Source organism: Elephas maximus, chromosome 12 (genome assembly GCF_024166365.1).
Source record: "Elephas maximus indicus isolate mEleMax1 chromosome 12, mEleMax1 primary haplotype, whole genome shotgun sequence".
Taxonomy (NCBI): domain Eukaryota; kingdom Metazoa; phylum Chordata; class Mammalia; order Proboscidea; family Elephantidae; genus Elephas; species Elephas maximus.
The window spans coordinates 59,251,579-59,278,499 of record NC_064830.1 but is presented as its reverse complement, the minus strand read 5'-3'; the positions used below and the strand labels follow the sequence as shown (position 1 = coordinate 59,278,499).

At 62.4% G+C, this 26,921-nt stretch overlaps 2 protein-coding genes across 2 annotated transcripts; one reads left to right on the top strand and one right to left on the bottom strand.

Annotated features, from left to right (window-relative positions):
• The first annotated feature begins 213 nt into the window (after positions 1–213).
• CASKIN1 (CASK interacting protein 1) lies at positions 214–17,424 on the top strand. The gene is made up of 20 exons (XM_049903339.1): positions 214–396; positions 5,800–5,851; positions 5,953–6,050; positions 6,423–6,568; positions 6,661–6,756; positions 6,917–7,047; positions 7,542–7,650; positions 7,948–8,056; positions 8,144–8,238; positions 8,414–8,531; positions 9,003–9,104; positions 9,205–9,293; positions 9,368–9,452; positions 9,531–9,622; positions 10,619–10,729; positions 10,809–10,910; positions 12,292–12,430; positions 12,504–14,513; positions 15,090–15,495; positions 15,877–17,424. The coding sequence occupies exons 1-20, from the start codon at positions 303–305 to the stop codon at positions 15,974–15,976; spliced, it is 4,284 nt and encodes a 1,427-aa protein (XP_049759296.1). The 5' UTR covers positions 214–302; the 3' UTR covers positions 15,977–17,424.
• Positions 17,425–17,684: 260 nt separating this feature from the next.
• Positions 17,685–26,485, bottom strand: TRAF7 (TNF receptor associated factor 7). Its single transcript, XM_049903341.1, has 17 exons — positions 23,997–26,485; positions 23,542–23,634; positions 23,154–23,187; positions 22,349–22,532; positions 22,131–22,265; positions 21,181–21,398; positions 21,025–21,098; positions 20,878–20,926; positions 20,561–20,688; positions 20,347–20,429; positions 19,305–19,344; positions 19,069–19,221; positions 18,870–18,992; positions 18,530–18,649; positions 18,315–18,446; positions 18,112–18,231; positions 17,685–18,021 (listed from the first exon to the last, which is right to left on the bottom strand). Exons 1-17 carry the CDS (start codon positions 24,135–24,137, stop codon positions 18,007–18,009), a joined length of 1,842 nt encoding a protein of 613 aa, XP_049759298.1. The 5' UTR covers positions 24,138–26,485; the 3' UTR covers positions 17,685–18,006.
• Positions 26,486–26,921: the final 436 nt, after the last annotated feature.

The window sequence follows — 26,921 nt, the reverse complement described above, 5'->3', positions numbered from 1 at the left end:
GGAGGGGGCGACGGAGCAGAGTCGGCTGGGGCGGAGCCTGGAGCAGCTGGCGCGGGCGCCCGGAGGTCAGCGGCCCGAGCGCCGGACCCCGGCGTCCGGGAGGTGGCGCCGCGTCCCCGTCCGCGCCCGTCGCGCCGTCGCCAGCGCGGGCCGCCCCCCGCCCGTGACGCGCGCCCGCGCCCGCGCCCGCGGAGGACGCCCAGGGGCGGCGGGAGGCTGAGGATGCGGCCGGGGCCGCGGGGCCGCCGCCGCTGACCGCGCCGAGCGCTCAGCCAGCCGCGTCGCTGCGGCCCGGCCGCGCCATGGGGAAGGAGCAGGAGCTGGTGCAGGCGGTGAAGGCGGAGGACGTGGGCACCGCACAGCGGCTGCTGCAGAGGCCGCGGCCGGGCAAAGCCAGTGAGTGTAGGGCGCAGGGCCCGGGACTGGCCGGGCGCAGCCTGGAGGAGAGCGGCACCAGGAGCCCGCGGACACCAGGCTCTGGGGCCCCTGGTGGCACCCACCTCCTCGCATCGCCGCCCCCTCCCTCCCTGGGCTTTAGGCTGGCAGTGGGAGGGCTCGACTGGGGACTTTAAAGGGCAAGGTGAGGCCCCCCCACACCCTGAAGAGAGGGAGGGAGCCCTTGCGGTGAGGGGCGACCTCGGGGTGATAGCCCCAGCAGGCCCCTCCCTCCCTTGTTTAAAAACACACTTTGCGGGCGGGGGGGGAGGGGTGCAGAACCATGCTGGGGGTGTGGCTGCTGAGGCATGGCTGACCCAGGGCCATTTGCAGATGGGGAGGCCGAGGCCAAGGTCGCCCAGTGCGGGCAAGCTGGCTGCAGGCAGGGGCGGCTGGGGGAGGAAAGCTGTGCCCACCGCTGGGGCAGGGCCGGCAGTCCCCCAGCCTCTGCGGCGTCCCTGCTGGGAAGGGGGCCTGAGGGAGAGAGCAGCCCTTTTGGCAGGCGTTCCCATCGAGCGTGCGCCGTGGGGGCCCCAGGGAAGGGCCGGGAGCTTGGCACCCTATCCCTGTACTCATCCTGGCTCAGCTCAGAACTCCCTGGGGGCAGGAGATGGATGGATGGGTGTGTGGAAGGCGCGTGTGCGGCTGCGCACGTATGACCGTGTCAGTGTGTCAGGGCACCTGTGCAGTGGGCAGGGCCCTGCAGAACAGACTGGGGTCTGGGGCACCCTCCCTACCCCATCCCACCCACCCCATGACTGTGTAAGCCGAGGGCCCTCTCCCTGCTCCAGGGGGATGCTGAGAACTGGGTCTGGCTCCTGCAAGGTGTTGGGGAGGTCTTGGAACCCCAGGAGGAGACCCCAGGCAGCCCTAGCCTGGCCAGCTCTGCCCAATGCAACACATGCACAGGCTCCTTGGTTGGCCCTGACTTCTCCACAGCCTTGGACCAGCCCAGGAACCAAGGGGTCCCTGCAGAGGCAGCCTCTGGCCGGGAAAGCTGGTGGAGGGATTGGGCGGTGAAGGCAAGGTAACAGCTTCCACCTAGTGGCCACACAGCCTTGGGCACAACACCTTGGGCTCTCTGGCCTCAGTTTCCTTATCTGTAGTATGGGGTGGTTTGTGATCCCTGTCTCGAAGTGTGGGTGGAAAAATTCTGTGATGGATTCCTGAAGCCCAGCACCTAGTGACCGCTCAGCAGTTGTGGGCTCTGCTCTGCCCCTTCAGCAGCCCAGGTCAGCTTTGGGGTTTCTTCCTCCCCCGACTCTGGCCCACTGAAGGATCCTCACCAGTGACAGTGGGGAGCTTGCTCTCCTTGGCCTCCATCTGGATCTCTACCTGTCTCTCCACCCGTGCCCCTGCCAGCTCTGGCCCCCGGATCTGTACTTTCTGACTCACAGGGGCAGGCATCATAAATCAGAGAAATCCCTCCATGAATTCGCTTTGTTGCCATGGCAACCCTGGCCTGCTTTGGAGTAAGATGTGTTTTGATTCAGCAGAGTACAGCTGGAGTTTGGGCCATGGGGTTGGGGGTAGACAGCAGTTCCCTCTAGGCCTCCCCTGGCACCAGAGGTGTCACCGAGATCCCTGGGGGTGGGGCCCCTTTGCCCCTGCATAGCATCTTCCCTCCACCCCCTTGCCCCGTGGCGCTCCCAGGCTCTGTCATCCACCTGAAAGGGTGTCTCCCCTTACACACGCACAGGCGTGCTTTGGTGCCCTTGGGGGAGGACAGCCCGCTCTGGAGGGGAATGACGGGCAAGGGCTAGCCCCCCACTGGGGACAGGGACCCTGCCTTGTCCCCTGGGCGCAACTGCCCCTTCCCAGTGTCATGCTAGATGCCCCGGAGGAATGCTCTGAGCATTCCGGCCAGGGGCCGCTGCCACATTCCTTGGCCCGCTCCTTTGAGCACCCAACCCCACACTCCTGGCCTGGGGGGAGCAGGAGGAGGCCGCCAGGCCCTGCCTACTCTGAGGGGTGGGAGTCTTTGCTCTGCTGGAGGCCACAGGGTTTGGCCACTCTGAGGTGGGGCCCTAGGCAGGGACAGGTGAGGCCCTGTGGGTGTGGCTTGTGACTGGCTTCTGGGCTTGGAAGGGCACCTGGGCAGAGGAAAGTGGTACAAAGCAGAAGAGTGGCTAGCCTGGTATCCCAGGGCCTCTGCAGCCTGGAGTGTGGCCCTACTACAAAATGGGGGATGGTCACAGGGGGAGTGGTCAGAGGGCTGGGGCGACATGGGTGTATTAGCTGGTAAACCCGATTCCCACTATAGTGAACCTACAGGACAGAGTAGAACTGCCCCATAGGATTTCCAAGACTGTGATCTTGGAATCCGACTGCCACATCCTCCTCCCATGGAGCAGCTGGTGGGTTCAAACTGCTGACCTATTCGGCTAGCCACTGAGCTCTTAACCACTGCGCCATCATACACAGCACATGAACTGGTATGATGCAGAATAGTAGGTCTTAGGGATCTTGTGGAAAGAGGAAGGGGCTCCCATGAGAAGCGCTTGTTGGACCTCCAGTTTGATCCCCATTTGCCAACACCTCCCCAGCCTCCTTCAAGCTGTCCTCTGTGTCCTCTGCTCAGCTTTACTCAGCTGCAGCTGGGGACCTTCCTGGGGTGCCCCTAGTCTTCCAGCTCCCCTCCATCCAATTCCAGCTCTTTTCCTCTCTGACGAAACCACAGGCAGGGAGAGGGGTGAGATGACCTTAGCAGGGTGCCCACCCCCATGTGAGGGGTGGTCACCTTCGTGATGAAGACCCCCCCCCCAGACACCTGTATCTGGGTCACTTCCTGGGCCTGGCCTCCATTTCCTCTGAAATTTCAGTCCCTGGCTGGGGAGTCTACAGGTGTGGCCAGGTGAGCAGGTGGGCCTGGCTGTGGGTTCCATTCAGCACACCTGGCTCAGCAGCTGCCTGAGAGGCCCTGGCTGTGTTTGTCTGTGTGTGCGAGGAGGGGAGACAAGCTCCTGGCCTGGGATGCTGAGAACTGGCTATACTGGAACTAAGAAGTGTGGGGGACCAAAAAACATTAGAGTAAGGTGAAATGTTCCAGAGAGGAGAATGTCTTGAGCAAAGGCCTCAGCAAAGGTGGGGATGAGCATGACTTGGGGGGGGGTACTGAGGGGGAGGCAACAGCATGAAACGAGTACGGGGCTCCTTGCTTAGAAATTATTTATTAAAAATTTCAAGATGGTGACAGCAGGGCATTCAACCAGGTGCGGGGCCCTTCTGAGAAGGTTTGCAGGTTGCATGCCCATGGAGTTGGCCCCAACAGCCGGACAGAGCACATGGGACAAGGCTATAGGTCAGCCAACAATTTACTGAGGACCTCCTATGCACCAGGCACTGTGTTAGGCACTGAGGACACGGCAGTGAACAAAACAGATGAAAGCTGGAGCTTTCCATTTAGTGATGGAGATGGACAATAAACAAGACAGATCAGGAAAATAACATGATGCAGCAAGTGGTGATGAGGCTAGTGAGAATAGAACAGAAGCAGAATGGGAAGAAGATTGCTGTTTTAGACAGGGAGGCTGGGGAAGCATCACTGAGGAGACATTTGAACAAAGACCTAAAGGTTGAGAGACGGGGAGTAACAGGCTAACTGGGAGAAGAAGAGCCCCCCTACACATATACACTGCATGTGCAAAGGCCCAGGGGAAGCAGTGGCTGGTGTATCGGAGGAACGCTGAGGCTGGAGTGGCTGGAGGATGGTGCATGTCATGGGTGAAGAGGGCCCCTCCTGACTGTGGTGGGTGTGGAGGACAGATGGACAGTGGCAGGGTGGAAGCAGGGATGCCAGTGACAGGAGGCTTGGACCAGGGTGGTGGTGGTGCCAGCATGAGAAGCGGTTGAGTGCCGAGCGTGTTCTGTGTGTATCTTGAAGGCAGAGCCAACAGGATTTACTGATGGAGAAGATAGAAGCGGTGCAACAAAGTGCCCGGTGATGGCTCCAGAGTTTTGGCTGAGTGGCCTGCCAAGGGGAGGGTGATAGACCGTGGCGCCGGCAGAGGTGTCTGAGCTGTGGGGGAGGATGCAGGGGAGGCCAGGAGGGCCTCTTTTCTTGGAGCCTTCCCTCTGCACCTGCAGGAGAAACCCCTCGCTCGCTCCAGAGGGTAGGGATGGGATTCCTGTATAGCTAATATTAGTAGTTGCCAATTACCAGGCCCTGACTTCCTGCCAGTCCCCGTACTTCATGTCTGCTAATGCATGCTCATCTGCGAGGCCAGCTCTGCCAGCCACCGCCCCCTCCCCCGCCCCGCCCCACGTCTCAAGCTTAGGGAGGAGGCCAGTGGCCAGGGTCAGGCCAAGTGAGTGACAAGGAGTCTGGGCTGGGATTCAAACCCAGGTCCGTCTGGCTTCATCAGCTACTGGGGACCCATCCCTGCGTCCAGGGGCTGCTGCGGACCCAGAGCTCGGGGTTCTCTGTGGCTCCACTCTCTTGGCTCCCCCTGCCCTTTGGCCCTCCCCCAACCCCATTCTGGGCCTGGACAAAGGGGCTTCTGTCCCACGAGCCCCCTCCCTCACAGAGTGTCTGACCCACAAATGGGTTATGTAACCATGGTCTGGGCAGGCAGGAGCTTGGCCAGGGTCCTGTTGGACTAGAGTCCATGGGTAGGGGGGTGCGGGAGGCTCCCCTTCTCTGTTAGGTGGCTGGTGGGGGCCAGGACAGGGGTCCCAGGAGAAGACAGGTCCAGAGGGAGGGCATCAGGCCCCTCTGGCTTCAGGTGGGCTGTGTGTGGCCTGGTGGGCAAGGGAGTCGTGTTTGGTCACTCAGGGGCACTGGGCACCCTACCTGTGCCCCTTTCTGCCCTGCAGGCCCTGACCCTTCCTGGCTTGGGCAGGGTGCGCTGGTCTGCAGTGGCCTCGGCCTAGGAGTGGCGGAGGCTGCCCCATGGACTGCCGTCTCCTCCAAGTTAGACCCCATCTCTGGTGTTCCAGCCTCCCTGGGCTGCCCCTGGCCCCATCTGGGTCCTTCTGAGAGACAGATTGGGCCACTCTTTCCTCCCACCGCTGCAGGGTGCTCCGCCAGTGTCCCAGGGAGGGAGGGGTACATGTGCACACGTGTGCACTGTGTTGTGCCCAGCTATGCCTCCTGTCCCCAGGCAGTGTCAGTGGGGGCTCAGCACCATGGCCCTCCTGACCTTGCAGTGCAGCGGGAAAGCAGCCCCGCAGAGTGGTGCTGGAGCCGAGCATAGGGCACAGTGAGTGAGTGAGTGAGTGAATGTTTATGGCTGTGAGCCCACCAGGGGCCAGCAGCACCCTTCCCTGCTCTCAGGCTGCTGGCCCAGAGAGGCTGGGAGCCAGGTAGGCCTCAGCAAGGGCTGGGCCAAGCCTCCCCTCACTGGGCCCCCTTTCCACCCCCAGAACTCCTGGGCTCCACCAAAAAGATCAATGTCAACTTCCAGGACCCAGATGGGTGAGTTTTTAGCTGGGGACACCAGTCTTGCATGGGGACTGGGCTCCTGGGGAGCCGGGGATGCCCAGGCTTCTCCCATATGTGTTCACCACTCATCCCAGCTTCTCGGCCCTGCACCACGCGGCCCTGAATGGCAACACCGAGCTGATCTCCTTGCTGCTAGAGGCCCAGGCTGCTGTGGACATCAAGGATAATAAAGGTAGTGCGGGCTGGAGCCAGGGACAGGGACAGGGGCAGGTAGTGCCCCGGGTCAGGGGTGGGGCCCCCCAAGGCCTGGATGGTCCAGGGTCCAGGGTGGGGTCTCCCAAGGCCTGGATGGTCTGGAGTCCAAGATCCAGGTCAGTGGTGAGGGTCCTTGGAGGTCTGGATGGTCCAGGTCAGAGATGGGGGTCCCCTGGATGGTCCAGTGTTCACGACCAGGGTCGGGGGTAGATCCCTGAGGCCTGGACAGCCCCTTGGTTGTGGTACAGCTCAGGGTCTCTGTGTGGGTCAGGGCAGGTCCTCACGGGATCAGTGTCCTGGGCTCAGGATCAGGAGCCAGGTCAGCTCCCACAGCCCCTACTGCCCCCAGGCATGCGGCCACTGCACTATGCGGCCTGGCAGGGCCGAAAGGAGCCCATGAAGCTGGTGCTGAAGGCCGGCTCAGCAGTGAATGTTCCATCAGACGAGGGCCACATCCCCCTGCACCTGGCGGCTCAGCATGGGCACTATGACGTGGTGAGGGCCGGGCTGTGGGCAGGGAGGGCAGTGTGGCCTGGAGGGCACCCTCGGCCGGCATGTCCTGACAGGTGCTGGTGGGCCCCTTGCAGTCTGAGATGCTGCTCCAGCACCAGTCCAATCCCTGCCTCGTGGACAACTCGGGGAAGACGCCCCTGGACCTGGCCTGTGAGTTCGGCCGTGTTGGGGTAAGTCTCTCCTGGAGCTGAGCGGGAGGGGCTGGCTCAGCTCCCCACTCACTACTCCATCTGATCTGACCTCCTTACCTGGTGTGGGGGTGGGGGCAGGGACAGGCCCCTGAGACCCATGCCCCACGCCAGTGTCCCCTGCCCTGCTACCTCCTTCAAGGTGGTCCAGCTGCTCCTGAGTAGCAACATGTGTGCTGCGCTGCTGGAGCCCCGGCCGGGAGACACCACCGACCCCAATGGCACTAGTCCCCTGCACCTGGCAGCCAAGAACGGCCACATCGACATCATCAGGTATAGTCATGTGGGAAGGGGTCCCAGCCTCCAGAGCCTGGGACTCAGTGGCATCCTGGGCTGATGGGTTCTCCTTCTGCCTGGGGCAGGAGAGACAGGTCAGCGGGGAGCTATGGGGACATGGTCAGGCCTGTAGCTGCCCACGTAAAGGGTGAGCTGCAAGCTGCTGGGGCTGGAGGGGGGAGACTGCCTGGGAGCTGGCCAGGGAGTGGCCTTTACAGCCAGATAGCCATACTGCATGACCTTGCAGAAGACACTTAACCTCTTTGAGCCTCAGTTTCCCCATCCACAAAGTGGGCATCACAGGATGGCCAAGGCTGTGATCAGACAAGACAACAGCTGTGGGTGTTAGCTGGGCTGGGCCCTCCCACAAGTATCCCCGGGGAGACTGGGCAGGGCTGGCTGCCCATCCTCAAGGAATTAGGGCCTAGCTGGGGCAGCGGGCTCCTGGTGCAGGGCCCTGCCCACTGTCTTGCCCGCCTCTCCCCCCCCAGACTCCTCCTCCAAGCCGGCATCGACATTAACCGCCAGACCAAGTCCGGCACAGCCCTGCATGAGGCTGCGCTTTGTGGGAAGACCGAAGTGGTCAGGCTGCTGCTTGACGTAAGCTGGGGGCTGGGGGGCCAGGTGGGGCCGTGGGGGCTGAGGCTAGGGGTGCTGGGGTCAGGCGGGGGCTCGGGCTGAGCAGGGGCTGAGACTAGGGGTATAGGGGCCTTGTGGAGACATGGGAACTGGGAGGATTGGGGCTGGGGCCAGGTTGGAGCTGGGGGGGGGCAGAGGCTGGAGGTGCTAGGGCCAGGTGGGTGTGCTGAGGCTGGGCAGGAGCTAAGGCTGAGGGTGCTGGGCTGGGTTGTATAGTGCAGGAGGGGGTGTTCTGATGGCCTCACTCTACACCCACAGAGTGGGATCAATGCTCAGGTGCGGAACACTTACAGCCAGACAGCGCTGGACATCGTGCACCAGTTTACCACGTCGCAGGCCAGCAAGGAGATCAAGCAGCTGCTGCGAGGTGGGCTGGGGAAGGGGATGAGGGGCTGGGCAGGGGGCCTGGGTGAGCAGGCCTGCAGGACTAGGGCATGGCCTCCTGTGTCCTCAGAGGCCTCGGCGGCCCTGCAGGTCCGGGCGACCAAGGATTACTGCAACAACTACGACTTGACCAGCTTGAATGTGAAGGCCGGGGACATCATCACGGTGAGGGTCCAGGGCTGAGGGGCGGCGCAAGGGGCTGGGCTGTGTTCACCCAGAATGCCTCCCGCTGCAGTCGGGGATAGGGGCAGTGTGCAGAAAGCTCAGAGAAAGCAGGCCCAGGCTGCCTTCCCCCAACCTGGAGGGAGCTCCCAAGCCAAGCTCCACACCCTGTGGCCAGGTCCTTGAGCAGCACCCTGACGGCCGGTGGAAAGGCTGTGTCCACGACAACAGGACAGGCAATGACCGTGTTGGCTACTTCCCGTCCTCCCTGGGCGAGGCCATTGTCAAGAGAGCTGGCAAGTGCCACCCGGATGGTGGGGGGACAGGGCGGGGCTCTCAGGGGGCCAGAGAGAAGCAAGTGCGTGTGTGATATGTGTTTGTGCATGTGTCTGTGGGAGTTTGTCTGTGAGAGTGTGTGTGTATGTGTATTTGTATTTGTCTGTGTGTGTCTTGGGGTATACGTAAGTGACTGTGTGTATTTGAGAATCTATATATATATATGATGTATACACATATGTGAGTATGTATCTCTTTGTGTTTCTATGTGAGAATGTATCTGTGTATCTGTGTCTGTGTGTATGTGAGAGTAATTTGTGTCTGTATGTATATGTGTGTCTGTGTGTTTGTATGTGAGTGTGTCTGTGTATGTGAGTGTGTCTGTGTGTATATCTGAGTGTCTGTGTGCATTGGGTGGCTGACCCAGAGCGTGTGTACTGGCCCCTGTGCTGCCCAGGCTAGGCCTCAGGGAGCCTGTGTTTGGCCAGCAGGTTCCCGAGCAGGCCCTGAGCCAAGCCCACCCCTGGGAGGCAGCTCATCAGGGCCCTCTGCGCCTCCAGAGGAGATCTGGGTGCTGAGGAAGCCTTTTGCAGGTAGACCGGGGCCAGGGAAGGCTGGGATGTTGGTCCTCCCACCAGGTACCACCTGGGGCTGGGGGGTGCTATGCGGTCTGATGCTGCCTCATGCCGGCAGGTGGGGACCGCAGCAGCAGCTTGAGCAGTGTGCCTGGTGGCCGGGGTAGCGGGGGCCACGTCCTGCATGCAGGCTCCGAAGGGGTCAAGGTAGGTGGGGTGGGGTGGACATCAGGGCGGCCAAGCCAAGAGCAGCACAGGTGAGTGGCCTTTCTGGGTTTTAGCTCCTGGCGACAGTGCTCTCCCAGAAGTCTGTCTCTGAGTCCAGCCCTGGGGACAGTCTGGTCAAGCCTCTGGAAATTTCCACAGGTAAGAGCATGCCTGCACCTGCTGCCCTGGCAGGGGGCCCTGAGCAGCTCAAGCCCTGACCACCACTCTGGTCTGCAGGTGCTGCCCAGGCCCAGCCTCCAATGGTGCACGCTGGGCAGGTCTACGTGGATCAGCCACCCAAGAAGCTGGAGCCAGCTAGTGAGGGCAAGGTATAGGGCTGAGGCCTGGCTCACACGGTGGGCTTAGGCAGGGCAGGTGCTGGGGGCTGAGGTTGGCAGCTCTGACGGCGGCAGGGCAGCCTTGGTGGGCCAGACCCCATCCTCTGTTTGTCAGTCTGTGTGCGTTGTGTGTGCACATGCACGCGTGTATAGGTATTGTGTACGCTGTAGGCTGTACGTGAGAGCCAGCGTGTGTGTGCACCAGTGTATGCAGGTGAAGCGTGTGTGTGCAGACCACATGGAGGGAGCGTGACAGGCATAAAGGAAGCAGGAGTGGCTGTGTGTGTAGAACAGTGAGACTAAGGGCTGGCACAAGTGTGTATGTAACCATGGGCTGGGCATGCACGTGCTTGTGGGCATGGAAGGTGTGCAAGATGATAAAGTGTGTGCGAGGGTAAAGTGGGTTGTGTGTGTGTGCGTGTGTGCTGGTTGAGGGGTGAGCTGCTGGCTGAGTTCTCCTGGGTATCGAAGGAAGGCGAGGAGCCCCAGCCCCATGGGGCACAGAGCCATAGCCATGCCCGAGGCCCCTGCCTGTGGGCGTAGACGCACACCCTGTGCCTGAGGCCCCTGCCCATGGGGGCAGAGCCACACCCTGTGCCCAAAGCCTCTGGCCGTGGGGATGCAGAGCAGCACTCTGTGCCTGGAACCCCACCCAGTGTGCCCTCAGATGGGTCCATACTGACTGCCTCCCTGAAAGGGGGTAATGTCCTGTCAGGGGCTGCTGGGCATCCCTGGTGCAGAGATGGGGGATGGTCAGGGGGCCTGTGACAGGGACAGCAGCCCAAGTGTCCGGTGGAGATGATGAAGGATGACTGTGGGGCCCGAAGATGCCCAAGGAAGGTGGCGCCAGGACAGCTGACCGGAGCCTGGCGCAGAGGAACCACAGACGGCTGACCTGGCGCTGCGGGACGGGGGCACCGCATGGCGGGGTGCATGCCAGGTGGGCAGATGGGCCAGTCCTGCAGCGGGTGCCCTTGTGTCTTCCAGAGTGCCGAGGCGGTCAGCCAGTGGCTGGCCACATTCCAGCTGCAACTCTACGTGCCCAACTTCATCAGTGCTGGCTATGACCTGCCCACCATCAGCCGCATGACCCCTGAGGTGAGCCGCCCCAGCTAGCTGCTGGCTGCCTCCCTGAGACGGGCCCCGGCCTCGTGCTAATAGGCCTCTCCCTGCTCAGGACCTCACAGCTATCGGTGTCACCAAACCAGGCCATCGAAAGAAGATCACGGCAGAGATCAGCGGCCTGAGCATCCCTGACTGGCTGCCCGAACACAAACCTGTAAGGCCCCCCACCTCCTGGTGCCCGGGCCCAGGACAGGCAGACAGACAGGCTAGCTCCAGCTCAGGGGAGAAGAGAGTGGAGGATGGCCCTGTCAGCAGTGAGCTGCCTGGATAGCCTCCTACCTGTCTGTCCATCTGTCACGGGCACTGGGGCCAGCCTCCCTGGGGCAGGGGCCAGGGTGACAGAGAGTCTCAGGGAAGGGCGCCAGAAGCCAGAAGTATCCTCTCTCCACCCCTACTAAGATCCCCCCAGCTCAGCCAGCCACACGGGCACATCACACACACACCTGGCATCACCCAGGGCACATGCTGCTGGGTGTGCTCACACACCCAGGGACACGGTGAGTGCATACCCAGTGTGTGCGTGCATCGTGAGATGGCACACATCCAATAACTATACTCAGGGCATCCTAGTTGGTTGCTTGCACACACCTGTTCGGTGCCCACACCAGCTGCGCGGACAGCTGATGCCCACTTCCAGCAATGCCTGGAGACAGCCAGCCTGTGGGTACAGGTTCTGGGCTGAGAGCAGGTGGCCCTGGACTGCTGTCTGGAGCGTCTGCACCCACCCACGTGCTCATCCACCTGCCCTGCCCCCCTCCCCTGTCAGCAGCTTGAGGGCCTCCCAGCCTCACAGGGTCCCCTTGTTCTGTGCACGTCAGTGCACCCAGAGGGTGACAATTGTGCCGCCTGTTGGTGTGTGAGTGGGGCTAGCGGGGAGCATGGACTCTGTTCAGGAAGCAATCAGGTGTTTCTGGGTGAAGCTCATTATGAGTATTTGCATGTGATGTGGCTGGCAGTGCGTGCCCAAAGCAGGTGGCGACACATGAGCGTGTGCACAAGAGACACAGGTGGGGCATGAGTGAGATGCAGAAGGGGTGTCGATGCCCTTATGTGGCTGAGTGTGCCATGCATGTGCATGTGTGCATATGTGTGTGCAGTGCATATACACATGGATGCATACATGTGGGTGAAGTGTGTGTGTACGCATGCACACATCCGATGTGGCTATGACGTGTCTGCATCTGTGATCTGTGGGTGAGTTGACACAGGGAGCCGCCCCTGGGGCTGGGGGGCAAGTGAGGAAGTGATTTCTTCCCCCTAGCCCTGGAGGGTGGGCGTCTGAGGAGGGGTCATGCCCTCCATGTGTGTGTCTGTGTGTACTCACACGTGCCCTGAAGAGCTGGCCTGGGGCTCCTGTTCTGTGCCTAAGTGGCGGCCATACTGTGCCTACACTGTCTCTGTTGCTGACACAGCTGGCCTATCCATTTGTCCTTCTGTCTGCCAGCTGGCCTGGTGTTCCCTCCCCGGGACAGCTGGGAGTAGGCGGGTAGGGTGTGGGCAGCAGGCCCGGGCTGCCCTGTGTCGCCTGCCCCCAGGCTAACCTGGCCGTGTGGCTGTCCATGATCGGCCTGGCTCAGTACTACAAGGTGCTGGTGGACAATGGCTATGAGAACATCGACTTCATCACCGACATCACCTGGGAAGACCTGCAAGAGATTGGCATCACCAAACTGGGTGAGAGCTTGCCCTGCCCGCCCCCGGTCCTTGCCGGCTCCCCCCAGCCTGAGCCATGCCATGCCCCATGTAGGACACCAGAAGAAGCTGATGCTGGCGGTGAGGAAGCTAGCGGAGCTGCAGAAGGCAGAGTATGCCAAGTATGAAGGAGGTCCCCTGCGCAAGAAGACACCCCAATCGCTTGAAGTGGTGGCCATCGAGTCACCGCCCCCGCCCGAGCCCACACCTGCCGACTGCCAGTCTCCGAAGATGACCACCTTCCAGGACAGCGAACTCAGTGGGGAGCTGCAGGTGGCCATGACCGGCCCGGCTGAAGGTGCTGGGGCCTCCGAGAAGACCTGCAACCAGCTACCACCCACCCCAAGGGGCAGCCTGCGGCAGGAGCCCACTCTGGGTGGGCGGGCACGCCACATGAGTAGCTCCCAGGAGCTGCTGGGTGATGGGCCCCTGGAGCCAGGCAGCCCCATGTCACGGAGCCAAGAGTACCTGTTGGATGAGGGGCGGGCCCCCAGCACCCCACCCAAGGAGGTCCGGCCCAGCCGCCATGGCCACAGCGTCAAGCGAGCCAGTGTGCCCCTAGTGCCCGGTAAGCCACGGCAGGTCCTCCCACAGGGCACCAGCCACTTCACGCCTCCCCAGACACCCACCAAAGCCCAGCTGGGCTCCCCCCAGGCTCTGGGGGGGCCTCATGGTCCTACCCTGGCCACGGCCAAGGTGAAACCCACCCCACAGCTGCTGCCACCAGCGGAGCGGCCCATGTCACCTCGCTCGCTGCCCCAGTCACCCACCCACCGTGGCTTCGCCTATGTGCTGCCCCAGCCTATGGAAGGAGAGGCAGCCCCTGTGGCCCCAGGGCCTGTGCCCAGGCTGTGCCTGCCCCCTGAGGCTGACGGTGAGCCGGGGCGGCCGAAGAAACGTGCCCACAGCCTGAACCGATACGCTGCATCTGACAGTGAGCCGGAGCGGGATGAGCTGCTGGTACCAGTTGGTGCAGGGCCCTATGCCACAGTCCAACGGCGAGTGGGCCGCAGCCACTCTGTGCGGGTGCCCGGTGGCACTGACAAGAATGTCAACCGCAGCCAGTCCTTTGCTGTGCGGCCCCGCAAGAAGGGGCCCCCGCCGCCCCCACCTAAGCGCTCCAGCTCTGCCATGGCCAGTGCCAACCCAACTGATGAGCAAGGGCCAGATACCGAGACAGAGGGGGCTGGGCCCGAGGACAGTGGGCTGGGGGTCTGGGCACAGCGCCAGAGGGCCAGTGACCTGGCCAGCAGTGTGGACACAGGCAGCGCAGGCAGCGTGAAGAGCATTGCAGCCATGCTGGAGCTGTCGTCCATTGGGGGCGGCAGCCGGGCTGCCCGCAGGCCCCCTGAGGGCTACCCCATACCCTGCCCTGCCAGCCCCGAGCCAGGCCGGGTGGCCACAGTGCTAGCCTCTGTGAAACACAAGGAGGCCATTGGGCCTGATGGGGAGGTGGTAAACCGACGCCGCACACTCAGCGGGCCCGTCACTGGACTTCTAGCCACTGCCCGCCGGGGGCCTGGAGAGCCCGTGGGGCTTGCAGAACAACACAGCCCCTTTACTGAGGATGGCACTGCCCGACAGCGGTCCCGAGGCCCAGCCAAGGGCGAGGGCAGTGGCGAGGGCCCACCCCTGGCCAGGGTGGAGGCCAGTGCCACTCTCAAGAGGCGCATCCGGGCCAAGCAGAGCCAGCAGGAAAACATCAAGTTCATCCTGACAGAGTCTGACACTGTCAAGCGCCGGCCCAAAGCCAAGGAGCGGGCAGCAGGGTTTGAGCCACCCTCATCACTGTCCGTGTACCAGAATGGCATGGGCACCCTGCACCGCCGGCCAGTCTCAGAGCAGGGCATACCCCCTGAGCTGCCACTGGTGCCCCCGCCCGCCGAATCACTGCCCACTGACCTGGAGCACCTGCCTCCACTGCCCCTGCCTGACAGTGATGTGCGGAAGCCGGCCAAGCCGCCTGTCTCTCCCAAGCCAGTCCTGGCTCAGCCCGTACCCAAGGTGCAGGGCTCACCCACGCCAGCATCCAAGAAGGTGCCACTCCCAGGCCCCGGCAGCCCAGGTAGGTGTGGAGAGCCAAAGAGCAGGACCCCCGCGTCTCTTTCACACCTCTTATGGGATTTGGGAAGCCTGGGTGGGGGTGGGCTGGGGACATTGATTCATCCACTGATGGAACAACTCTGTGCCGGCCCAGGCTGGGAGCGAGGGGACACAGTCCTGCAGAAAAAAACCCATGAATGGCGCCTGTGGAGGGAGGACAGGTGCAAGATGCTGGAGGGGCCAGGGAGAGCTCTGACATGGTTGAAGAGTTACCCCTGTGAGGGTGAAGGGAGAGGGGCCAAGGATGCAAAGGTCCTGTGGCACTGAAGCAACCGAGGGGCCAGTGTGACCGCAGCAGGCCCCACCTGAAGGGGGAGCTAGGTGGGAAGGAAGGCTGGCGAGAGGAGCGCCCGCGGCAGGGTTTAGCCAAGACCCCCAGCGCTTGGGAAGCTGTGGCCCGAGCATTTGCACGTGGAAGAGCGCCCCCTGGCGGCAAGGGAGGGTGGGGGCGGTAGGAGCCTGACCATAGGAACAGTCCGACGGCTGCGGTCCAGGGCCCCAGGTCCCCGCCCCGTTGCCAGCGCAGTCCTCTCCGCAGAGGTGAAGCGCACCCACGGGACGCCGCCGCCCGTGTCGCCCAAGCCGCTGCCACCGCCCACGGCGCCCAAGCCGGCCAAGGCCGCCGCAGGGCTGCCGTCGGGCACCGCTACACCGTCGCCCGCGCCCTCGCCGGCGCGTCAGTCGCCCGCCGCCCTTGCCAAGTCGGCTGGCATGCCGCTCCCAGTCGGTGTCAGGCCCCCGTCCCCCGGCTCGTCCGCGCTGCACGTGCCCGCAAAGCCGCCGCGCGCCGCCGCCGCCACCACTGCGGGAGCCCCAGCCGCGCCCGACCGCGCCTCGCCGGGGGACAGCGCCCGGCAGAAGCTGGAGCAGACGAGCGCCTGCCTGGCTGCCGCGCTGCAAGCGGTGGAGGAAAAGATACGGCAGGAAGACAGCCAGGGCCCGCGGTAGGCACTACAGGCGCGGGGTGGGGGCGGGGCCAGAGGCGGAGTCTGCGCTCGACCCCGCCCCCTCACTGCCGGAATTGGCTGTGAACGGCCCAGGGGCGGGATCTGGAACAGGGGTTGGGGCCTAGTACAGACCATTGGCGGGGTCATACGGGGGTGGAACCTGGGCGTGGTCTAGTCCGGCCCAGCAGCGCTTACTTTCTAGGGCCAGCGGGGGGCGGTGCCTGGAGAGGGCGTGGTTGTGCGCAGGGGGCGGTGCCCATGGGCGGGATCTGCCCCCGGCCCTGTTCAGCCCCACTCGCGGATCTGGCCGAGACTAGCTGGGCGAGGACGCGGCCTTCCCCGGGCCCTGTTCGCTCACTCCCTTGCGGCTGCCCCCAGCCCCTCGGCCGCCGAGGACAAGAGCACTGGCAGCATCCTGGATGACATTGGCAGCATGTTCGACGACCTGGCTGACCAGCTGGACGCCATGCTGGAGTAACCGGCCGCTGGCGCGTCGGGCCGGCCCGCGCCGCCCGGACTCTGGCACCGCACACTGATGTTTACCTCAGGACGAGCACTGGACCGGGCGGCTGCGGGCTGATGCGGGGGCAGGCCTCTTCGCAGCCCCTGCACAAGCACAACTCCTGCCCTCTGCCCGGGGCGCCTGGCAGGAACTCCTAGGGCTCCGCCTGACGCCGCGGCGCCCGGCGCGCCTGCTGCTCCCCGTGCAATACCTGCTGGGCCGCCAGTCCTGCCCCGGGAGGAGAGGAGGGGGCACCACTGGAGTCCCCTCCCACTCCGTGGCAGAGCACAGGCCTATGCCCAGCACAGAACTGCCGATCAGGGGCCTCAGCCAGCCGGTCCATTTCAGCACAAGGGGCAGGGGACCGAGGCTGGGGCTCGTGGGGCTCCCACCCCACTGCACCCTCCCCAGAATATAAGCTATGGAGAGTATTAATTTATTGGGAATGAGCTGAAGCAGATTTCCCCAGAGAAACAAAAAGGTATAACTTGAACAAATATATATTTAAAGAATATTGGTTCTATAGAAAACCACTTATCGACTGAAAGGACCACGGAGTCTAGCTCGAGGCAGACGCTGTTAGAGACCCAGGCCCTCTGTCCGTCCTTCCCTCCCTCCAGTCAGGAGAAGCAAGGCCCTTGGCTCTGTAGCACAAACAGGGAGCTGGGGCCAGGGAGGGGGTCGGTGCTCTGCCAGGGCCTCTCTGCTCCCCTCTCCTCACTTCTCTGCGTCTGAAGAACTCGAAGGATGTGCCTTGCTCGCTGATGGGCCGCGTCCCCTTCCAGACCCAAGGAAGATGGGGGCGGGGCTCCCACCTCCTGCTGGGCATGGCCGAGCCCTGGGGGTGTGGCTGGGGTGTGTGTGGGTGGATGTAAGTGGGCGCGTGACCTCGGCAAGGGCGCAGAGGCGTGCATGCAGCTGCCTGTGGCGCATGTGCGTGCATGCCTGCCCCTAGGACCCCGTGCTGGCCCTGCACAAGCAGCCAGCCCAGTCCCCACTCCAGTTCCGACGGCCGCATGGTCCGAGGCTGTGTCCTGTGGTGTTCTCACCCCCTCTCTCTTCCCCTCCAACCCCGCTACTCTCTTCCCCCTTAACAAGTACTGACTGGTCTTCTCTACTGTGTTTGCTGATCCATTTGTGTTGGGAACAACTTTGACATTTCTTAAAAAAAAAAAAAAAAGGAAAAACGCTGAAAGCCAGCCAGTGATGGTGACACAGGCCAAGTGGAGGGGGGGGCTTAGGTGGCATCAGGCACAGGGCCCCTTCCAGCTGTTTCACATGGCACTCCCCAGGAGTCGGTGCCATGACCACCAGCCTGGCCTTCCCTCAGGCTCCTCTCTAGCAGAAGGGGAGGGGCCCGGGCAGGGGGCTGTTGTCAGCTATCAATAAAACAGCAGAAAATGGACCTGCCTGGTCTACTTTTTAGGGGAGGAAGTGCTGTAGAGAGTGGAGGCCGGGCCTGGAACCCTGCCCCCAAGGTGGATGGTAAGCCTTGTCCTGGGGTCAGGAGGAACTCCTTTGTGCCCTCCCCTATGCGGTGTCAAAAGTGAACTCCTTGAGATGTGAAAAAGAAACCCTTTCATGCCCCTCCCCTCTAGTGGCTGTCCACAGACATCCTCCAGCAGCATCTCCTTGAGTCTTCGCACACAGCCCCCCGCCCCAAGGACCTGCTCCCACTCACAGCCACAGTCTGTGCAGAGTTTATTTCCACCTGGAAGTAATCAAATGTATGTACAGTCTAAAAACAGTAGAAAATGTGAATAAAAAGGCCTGCAGTCCATCTCAGGGAAGGACCAGGCTGGGCCGGCTGAGTGTCGTACCTGGCACCCAGGGGAGGGTGCTGGGTGTTGTCCTGACAGCCGTGAGGACGCCACTGAGCGAGGGCTGGGAAGGTACTGCCAGCCTGCCCCCCGGGCCCCACAGGCAGCAAGAGCCCCAAGGCTACCTGTGCAGCCAGCTGGCTCTGACAGGCCCAAAGGATGCTGAGGCCCAGCCCAAGCTCTTCATTAGCAGGTCCACACCTGCAAAGACAGGGCTCTGTGTCAGGTGCACCTGCGGCCCATGCCGCCCTTCTCTGCTGCCTGCCCTGGGCCACTCCGTGGGGCACTGACCTTCACGGTGCTATCCACAGCACCTGAGAAGAGCCGGCCCCGGGATACGGCCAGCGCAGTCACGCTGCCCTGGTGCCGCAGCAGAGTCTGGGTGCAGATCATGTTGTCCATGCTCCAAACCTGAGGGCACATGAAACACGAGGCTACGTGGCGATCAAGTGCCCCACCCCTTGTGCCTGCTATCACCCCAGGCTGGCACATACCCTGAGGGACCGGTCATACGATGCGCTGAAGACTTTGGTCTGGTCTGGCGTTGAGATGACCGCCAGGGCGTACACAGTGCCCACGTGGCCCGTCAGGGTCCGTACCTGCTCCTTGGATTCGATGTCCCACACCTGGGAAGGGGTGAGCCCAGGCAGGTGAGGAACACTAACAGGGCAGAGCAGGGCCCCAAGCCAGGCCCTGCCGCTGGCCTTACATGGATGAGGTTTTCATAGGTGCCGCAGACAATGTGGTGGCTCGTCACAGCAATTGAGTAGACGCTGCCGCCTGATGTCTGAAGCACGTGGATGCAGTCCAGGGTCCGAATGTCCCAGATCTATGGGCGAGTGCAGGCTGCTGGGCCACCTCCCGTGCCAGGCACTCCCCAAGGGTCTGCAGGGCTCTGGATACCCCAACCACCCACATAGCCAGGCCTGTTCACCCTGTCTGCTGGGGGCGGGGCAGGGGATCCCCGGCCCCAGGAGCAGATAGGAGCCCCAGGAGCTACCTTGGAAGTGCAAGCAGAAGACAAGGCCCTGCCAGCAGGGATGGCGCACCTTGATTGTCTGGTAGGAGCCGCTGTATAGGTAGCTCTGGGCGGCCACCAGGGCCCGCACCCAGTGGTTCAGGCCTGTGAGTTCTTTCTTTAACTTCAGCTCGGTGCCCACGATGTCCCAGACCTGTAGGACCAGCGGTGAGTGCAGGACAGAGGTCCTGGTGCTCCAGGACCCACATGTGCAAGCCCCTTCCCCACACCTTGATGGCCTTCAGGGAGCCGCTGAAGAGCATGTTGTGTGAGGAGACCAGCGTGCACACTGGGTTGTCGTGGGCCCGGATCGTGTTCACCTTCTGCAGGTTCTGGATGTCCCACACCTGGGGGGAGCGCAGGAGCCTCAGGGCACCAACAGCCTGAACCAGGTCCTGAGCAGTGAGAGTCGTGTGCCAGCCTGCCCACCCCTGCCACCTGCCTGCCCGCCCACCTGCCCACTCACGATGATGGTGCAGTCTGCAGAGCCGCTGTATAGCTTGCACCTGGGGAAGCAAACCCACCATGTCAGGGCTGTCGTCCCAGCTGACACCACCCTGGCCAGGGCCACCAGGCACTGGCAGCTTGGGCCAAGGCCACTGCTGCTTTCCTCAATCTCCATTTTTCAGCCTCAATGCCAGGACCTTGGAAATGGTGGCCAAGCCCCTGGTGCCTGCCTGGAAAGCAGCTGACAGTTGAGCTGTGAGGTAATTACCCGCCCGTTAGCACTGAATAAATCCGCCAAGCTGGTGCTGGCAGTTGAGCTGCTGCCACCCGTAAGTGGGCATCTTGCTCAATTGTGCTCTCTCACACACACTCACACTCCTGCACACGCTCTTGCAAATGCTCACACACTCACCCATGCTAATACACACACACGCTCACACTCAACATGCTCATTTTCACACATGATCTCACACACACGCCCTCACCCATGCTCACTCACACCCATGCTCACATACACACCGTCACCCATGCTCACACACCCATGCTCATACACACGCTTGCACTGGCACTCACACTCACATGCTCACTCTCATACACATGCTCACACATACACACTCACATTCTCACACACATACCTACTTGTACTTACACATCTTCTCACACATGCTCACACTTATGTTGATACACACAAAGCCTCGTGACAGCAGAACAAGAGGGGACCCCCCAGGGGCAGGGAAGTGGCTCCTCTGGGATCCCTGCCTCCAGAGTTGTGCCCAAGGTTCCTGCTACAGGCTGGTGGCAGCTAAGCTCCCGCCTGCACCCACTGGCACACCAAGGCCCCGCCTCTGTGCTGGCTTTGGGAGGGCTCCACAGCCTTCCAGGCTCTACAAGTGGCTCAGCTCTGAGGACAGGGTACAGATAAAGAAGCAGGCCCAACCAGAGCCCCCCAGGCCCAGCGCTGCACAGCGACCCACAGGAGGATCGGCTATGCAGGCATGACTCATGGTCACAGGGTCCTGCCCTGGCTCCACACACCACATGAAGGGCCACACTGTGCTCACCCTTGGATGCAGAGCGCCAGCACAATGCCGTCGTGGCCCTCCAGAGTCTTCTGGCACTTGTAAGTGGTACATGTATCCCACACCTGCAGAGACCAGGGTTAGGTGCCCAGCGGTCAGCCATGTCAGGGGCACAAGTAGCAAAGAGAAAAACGGGACATTCAGGGCGCTGGTGGAGGCTGGCAGGCAGGTCCACCCCTCAGGCCACCCCACCCACCTTGATGGTCTTGTCTGAAGACCCACTGAAAAGCAAGTCACCCGTGGAGTAGACGCAGAGACACCAGACAGGACCCTGATGCCCCACAAAGGTCCCCTTGCATTTGAAGATCTGCTGAGGGTCGTAGGCTACAGAGAGAAGGTGGGGTGAGGAGGCGTGGGGGGCCCGGGGTGGGGTGAGGAGTTGCAGGGGACCCTGGGGCAGGTCAAGGAGCTGTGGGGGTAGAGGGGCAGGGTGAGGAACCATAGGGGCCCAAGATCAGGGTGAAGAACTGTGGAGGTGGATGTGGAAGGGGGTGGCAGGAGCCACATACTCACATCCCAGGATGCCCATGTTCAGCCGTGCATTGATGTGGGACAGCTCGTCCTGCAAAATCAAGAGTGGGGTGCGTGGGCAGGGCTGTCACAGCCTCCACAGCAGCCCCCCAACCCCAATCCTGAGCAGTGGGCCATGCAGCAGCTCACGTTCAACATGGAGGCATCGCGCCGGAACTCCATAAGGTCTTCACTGAGCTTGCTCTGGTTCTCATCCAGGACATCTGGGCGGCAGGAAGGGAGCAGTGTCACCAGGGCCAAAGGCAGGGGTTACCCCTAAGCCCCCGCCCCAGGGCCAGGCCTCACCGAACTTGAGCTCCAGGCTCTTCTCCAGCTGGTCAATCTTTTCAGAGAGCTTGCCCAGCATGGAGCGCAGGAAGGCAATCTCCTGGTCCTTCTGGGCCAGAGCCACCTGCATCTCATGGAAGCGGTCATCTGTCTGCTGCAGAAATTCCTTCAGGCCCTCAAAGCGGCACGTCTCCAGGTGTGTCTCATATGTGTCCTGGTTCCCGATGAATGTGCACCTGGGATACAGGACAGCTGTCCTGCCCACCTGCCCTGGACCGCTGCCACTGGCCTCCCCTTCCCAGAGTCTCTCTCTAGCTGTCCCACGTCTGCGTCACTACCCCCAGCCCGGCCCCCTTCATCTCCTGCCTCGATGCCGCCCTCCGTGCCGCCACACCCACCCACCCTCCCCACTCACTCTTGGGAGCCAACAGGCTACTTTGCAGGTGAAATCCAGGGCTTCACCCGTGCTTGGAGCTCCCAAGGTTACTGTACTCTCAAAACGAAACCCGTACTCCTCACAAGCCTCCAGGCCCTGGAGAGCCCTACTCCCCTCTGTTCTCTACTCCAGCTGTCCCTCTGACCACAAGGCCTTTGCCCAAGCTGGTCTAGCTGCTGAAGCTCCCTTGGCCTTCTTTGCCCAGCATCCTCCCACGAGCGCCTTAGTTCTCCGAGCAGGACTCCCCTAACCACCGCACTTCCCCAATCGGCCCAGTCCCTCTCTATGCTCCTAAGGGGCTGAATTGCTCCTTGATGTCACCTGTACCTGAATTTGTAATTACACAGTCATCGCTGTGGCTCCCAGCTAAGGTCTGTGTCCCTGGGACCCTGGCTGTCTCCCTGGCGTGTGGCACAATTTCAGCTCTCAATCAAGGCTCGCTGAAGAAGTGACCACGAGTGCTGGCCAGGTCCTCCACCCACCCCCAGGCGGGCCCTGCCAGCTGCCACCCGCACCCACCCCCGCCACTCACCCGTACTTGGAGTGGGGACATTTGATGTGCTCGCACTCCTTGAGATGGGCCTCCAGGTTCATCTTGAGAAGAGGTGGGCAGCTAGGGTTATTGGGGCACCGCACGGGCCGGTAGTCACAGTTGCCTTCATGGTCCCTGTGGGCAGGAGATACAAGGGGGAGGGTGAGCCCCTAGGAGAGTGGGCTGGGGACCCCAGCCACCCTGGGAGGCACACTCACTTCCGGGCACTGAGCTTGATGGTGAAGGGGCAGCCTCGGGGGTCCACCTCGAAGGCGCTGGGCTTCCCGCTGCCCGCTGCCTGGCAGCCATGTTTGCAGTGGATAAAGAGCTCCCCAACCTGCTCGGCCACGGCAATGTTGTTCACCACCACCGTCAGCTTGGCACTGTCCACAGGGCATTTCTCTGCATGGGGAAGGGCAGCTGACCCACAGCCTGCCTAGTCATGCCTCCCCTGACACTGGGGCCAGGCTGGAACTCATGGGAAACCGAATCCTTCTGAGGTTGGAGGTGGTCAGGTCTGAAACATGCTCCCCTACCTAGGTGTGCATGAGCTCTTCATCAGGTGCCTCCCCTGAGGCCCCAGCACCCAGGCGTGGAGGCATGTCAAGCCCGAGCACAACCGAGGGGTTAGGTGGCACAGGGGCCTCTCCACTCCCCCCAGGACTGTCTCGGGACTGAGCACAAAGCCCACTGAGGGGCAGCCAGGACCAGAACTTAGCAGGCTTAAGCTGACCTCACGAGGCCCTGTCCTGCACCTGGGGAAGGTCCTGAGCCTGGAAGTCCCTGGGAGCTCATTTAGGCCCCGAGCTCCGGCCCCAGCATCTGCCCGGGGGCCATGCCCAGCAGCGTCATCTCCACACCAGCAGAGTCCAGCATGCCTAGACACTCGTGTGTGCCTGAAAAGCTGCCAGCTACTGCGTGGCAGCCATGGGCACACAGGTATGGGCCTGGCCGTGAACTTCCTGAAGGGCCCCTCCCTAGCTGGTGATGGGGCCCAGACTGGGGTCTACGGAAGGAGCCTACCTGACTTGAGAGCGCATCTTCTACAAAAGGTGTGCTGTTGGACAAAAAACGGTGGCTTGAGCAGGACTCTGCATCCAGGACCTCCTGCCCCACCTGCGCCCCAGCCAAGCTATGCCAGCAGCCCCACCCCACACGTGGTGATCACAGTCCTGCCCTGCCCCACCTCACCCCACATAGAGTGATCACAGGTCTTGCCTTCTTCACCCCCCACGTGGTGATGACAGGGTCCACCCCTATCCCCACCCTGCACAGAGTGATCATGGAGTCTGCCCCCAGCCCCATCCTGCACGTGATCACAGGTCCGCCCCGACTCTACCCAGCACCTGATGAGCATGGGGTCTTGCCCCCCTCACCCCACAGGGTGATCATGGCATCCTGCTCCCCTCACCCCACATGTGGTGATCACGGGGTCTTTGAACACGCAGCAGCACAGCTGGCAGCACAGCTTCACCGATGGCTGCTCTGCAAAAACCAGCGGCTCCTGCAACCCCACAGGAGGGAGGGTGAGACACAGGCGCGGACCCCATCAGGGGAGGAGGCTGCTCTCTCAGGGCGGGGCGCCTCACCACTTGGGGCGAGCCCTGAGCATGAGGGAGACCGGGAGGGGTAGAGAATAGGAGGTTTTGCGGCCCAGAGCAGCGTCAAGCAAGGCACTGCGGCCAGTGTGAGAACAGAGTGGGCCTCACCTCCCCCTACCTAGATTGAGAACAGAAAGGGCCCCACACTCCCCCCAGTCTGTACTCCCCCTGGCTGGTGCCCTGCTGCCTGGCACATAGGGATGCCCCTCAAAGCCTGCTGGCACCGCACCCACCCCTGCCCCCACTGAGGGCCCTCCCCACGTACCGGCTCCTCCTCCTCCTCTGGCAGTGAGAACGTGGATCGTAAAGACATGCTGGACTCAGAGTGCAGTGAGCGTACAGAGATGGCTGAGTCAGAGCGGCGCGGAGTGCTAATGGGCGGCTGCAGCACACGAGAGGCCAGCATGGGCCTGTCAGGGGGGCCTTCCCGTGGGCCGGCACCCCCAGCCCCGGGAGGCGGGGTGAGGCCAGTCCCTGTAGACACTCGACGGCAGAGCCACCCCCGTGGTAGCGGGTGTTCACAAAGGGACCCCGAGTACCCAGATGGGCCAAGGCATGCGGGAGCGGTGTGGGCGCGGAGCCCCCGCCCATCAGTCACCAGCCCTGACGCTCACTGTTCTGCCACCCGGCCACCTTTCTTTGTGTAAATGGAGAAACTTCCTGGTATTCAGTTCTATGAGGAGGACACGCTGGGGCTGCTTCCTGCTTCCTGTCAGGGAATGCACTGCGGAGAGGGCACCCCCACCAGCCAATCCTGGCCGCTGTGGCCTCAATCAGTGGAGTGAGCGGGCTGGGAAGGGGCATGGGCTCTGGTGTCACAGGGTCAATGCCCCCTCCTGGCCACCCTGTCCAGGGATGCAAGGAAGGTAGGGACAGATTCAGCGACCCCACGCCAGCATCCCTGAAAGCAGGGGCAAGGGCCAGGCAGTAGCTCTGCCTGCACTCCCAAAGAAAAGGCCCTGCCAAGCTCTGACCCTGGTGGGGACGCTGCCCCTACCCTCCCAACCGGGCATGGAAACTGCTAGAAGAGCTCCTGCAAGCGCCACTGCTCCCTGCAGCCCCGCATTCCAAGAGCCCCAATCCTTCAGAAGAGTAATGCACAGGCACCCCAGCCGTCCATACCTGGCATGCTGCCACACCTCCCAAGCCTGGCCTTTTACCCTTAAGCCTAGCTGCAGGGAGCTGCCGCTGCTCTGGCCTAGTTGCCCAGCTGGCTGGGCCCTCCTAGGGTATGGAGGCTGCTGGAACACCCCCCAGCCCTGGTAGGAAGCGCAATGGCTGCAGAGGCCTGGGCCACAGTGCTGTCCCTGGTTTCCGCAAGCAGGGAGTGCAGGACCTTGTGTACCCCTGGGCCCAGACATGGGCCTCCTGGCCAAGGCAGTGCCCCCCTGCATGCCAAGTGGCCTGTTCTCCCTGGTGTTTGGAGACTCATGGCATAGAGAGAGACCACTGAAAGTGACTACAGCTTCCCAGGGTAGCCGAGCTTGGGGGTGCATAGCTCCACTCATGATGCCCACCTACCCAGCACTGGCTGCTCTCGGGGTCACTGCCTGCAAAGCCAAGGGGCTGAGGGCCAGGCAGGCCTGAGCTGGTGGTCAGGAACAACCCTAGCCTGCAGGGCCCCAGCCAGCAGACACGGTACCCCTGGGCGAGTATGGTGGCTGCCTCAGGCCCTCATGGTGCTGATTATGCCACCTTAGGTCTACCTTGCCTTATGTGGACACTCAGTTCACAGGACAGGTCAGAGGTCGTGGAGACTGAGGCAGGCAGGGGCCCAGAACACCTAGACTTTGTACCTTTAGAGCCCACTGCAGTGCCTGGCACACAGTATGTTCGTTAACTTAAAATAAGTTTCTCCTGTGAAACAAAAAACAAAAAGGCCCAGTAGCCCAGGGTGAAGAGAGGCTGGAGGAGCTAGAGAGCCAGCGGAATCTGTCAGCAGGCTGCCAAGCCTGGTGAATAAAGTCCAGTGTAGAGGAATCAATGCAAAAGAGGAGGCGTGGCCACCACAGAGGGCCCCCAGCCTGCCCCTGCCCATACCCCTACCCCTGGCCAGCTAGTGCCCCAGCCTAGGGCCCTGGTCCAGCGCCAGTTGGCCCATCACCCAGTGACCAGCCTGGCAGGGCTCATGCACCAGCAGCCAGCCCACCTCTGCCTGCCTCCCCTCTTCAGGTCATACAGCCCCAGGCAATGTTCTGGGCTTCCTGTGGTCAGCACAGGCTCACAAGTCCTTGCCTCTGTTGACCTCACAGCTTGGGTCACCCACCCTTCCTCTTGTGAGGACTCCTGAGGCCTCCTGCCTCCAGCTGGTGGCAGAATGATGGGCCAAGATCTGATTTAATCCTTCTGATCAGGTGTCTGGTGCTCCTGCTCCGCTTAAGATGAAGCAGGCACACCTTATCTGGGCCTGCAGGCGCTGCCCCCTGCCTGGCTGCCCTGAGGCTGCCTCCAGCCCTGTGGCTGCCCCCGCCTCTGTGGCCTAGGGCAGCTGGGGCCCATCAGGGCCTCCTTCCCGACCTGGACTGCCTGTGCACTCAAGCCTCAAGACACTTGTAGGTGCTGTTCCCTCTGCCAATGCCCTTTCTTCCCCTCACCTCATCAGCCCCTTCTGCTTGCAGACCTTAGCCTCAGGCTGCTCCTGGGGAAGCCCGGGGGATAGGGTAGGGGCACAGGGACCTACCATGCTGTCCTCCTCATCGCGTGGGGAGTAGGCAAGCGTGCTAGAAGAGGAAGGTGTTCTGCGGTGCTGTTTGTACGTGCTAGTACCGTCGGCTGCAAGAAATGAGGGGCCAGGACTACCATGAACACAGGCCACAGAGGGGCTTGACTGGCACTGCAGGCGCTAGGCTACCCCAGGGGTCTGCCAGGCCGGGGGCAGAGCCTGGGCATCGAATGGGGGCTCTCCAGAAATGCTCCTTGCCCACCCCCACGAGCTGCCTTTCTGGGTCTGAGGGGGCCGCATAGCTGGGGCTGGGCTCAGGGGCCACTGGAGACTCTGCTGCCAGGTGGTAACAGAGGGACCTGGCCCCTGCCCCAGCAAGCACCCCTAGCCCACCCAGTCGTTTCCTGCTCTCAGCCCTCCCTAGAGCCAATGGCGGAAGGCTCAGCTGCCTCCCATGGTCAAACCAGAGCCCACAGCGTGGCCCAGGCAGGTGGGGGAAGGCCCTTCTCTCCCGAGCCTCTGGTGGGA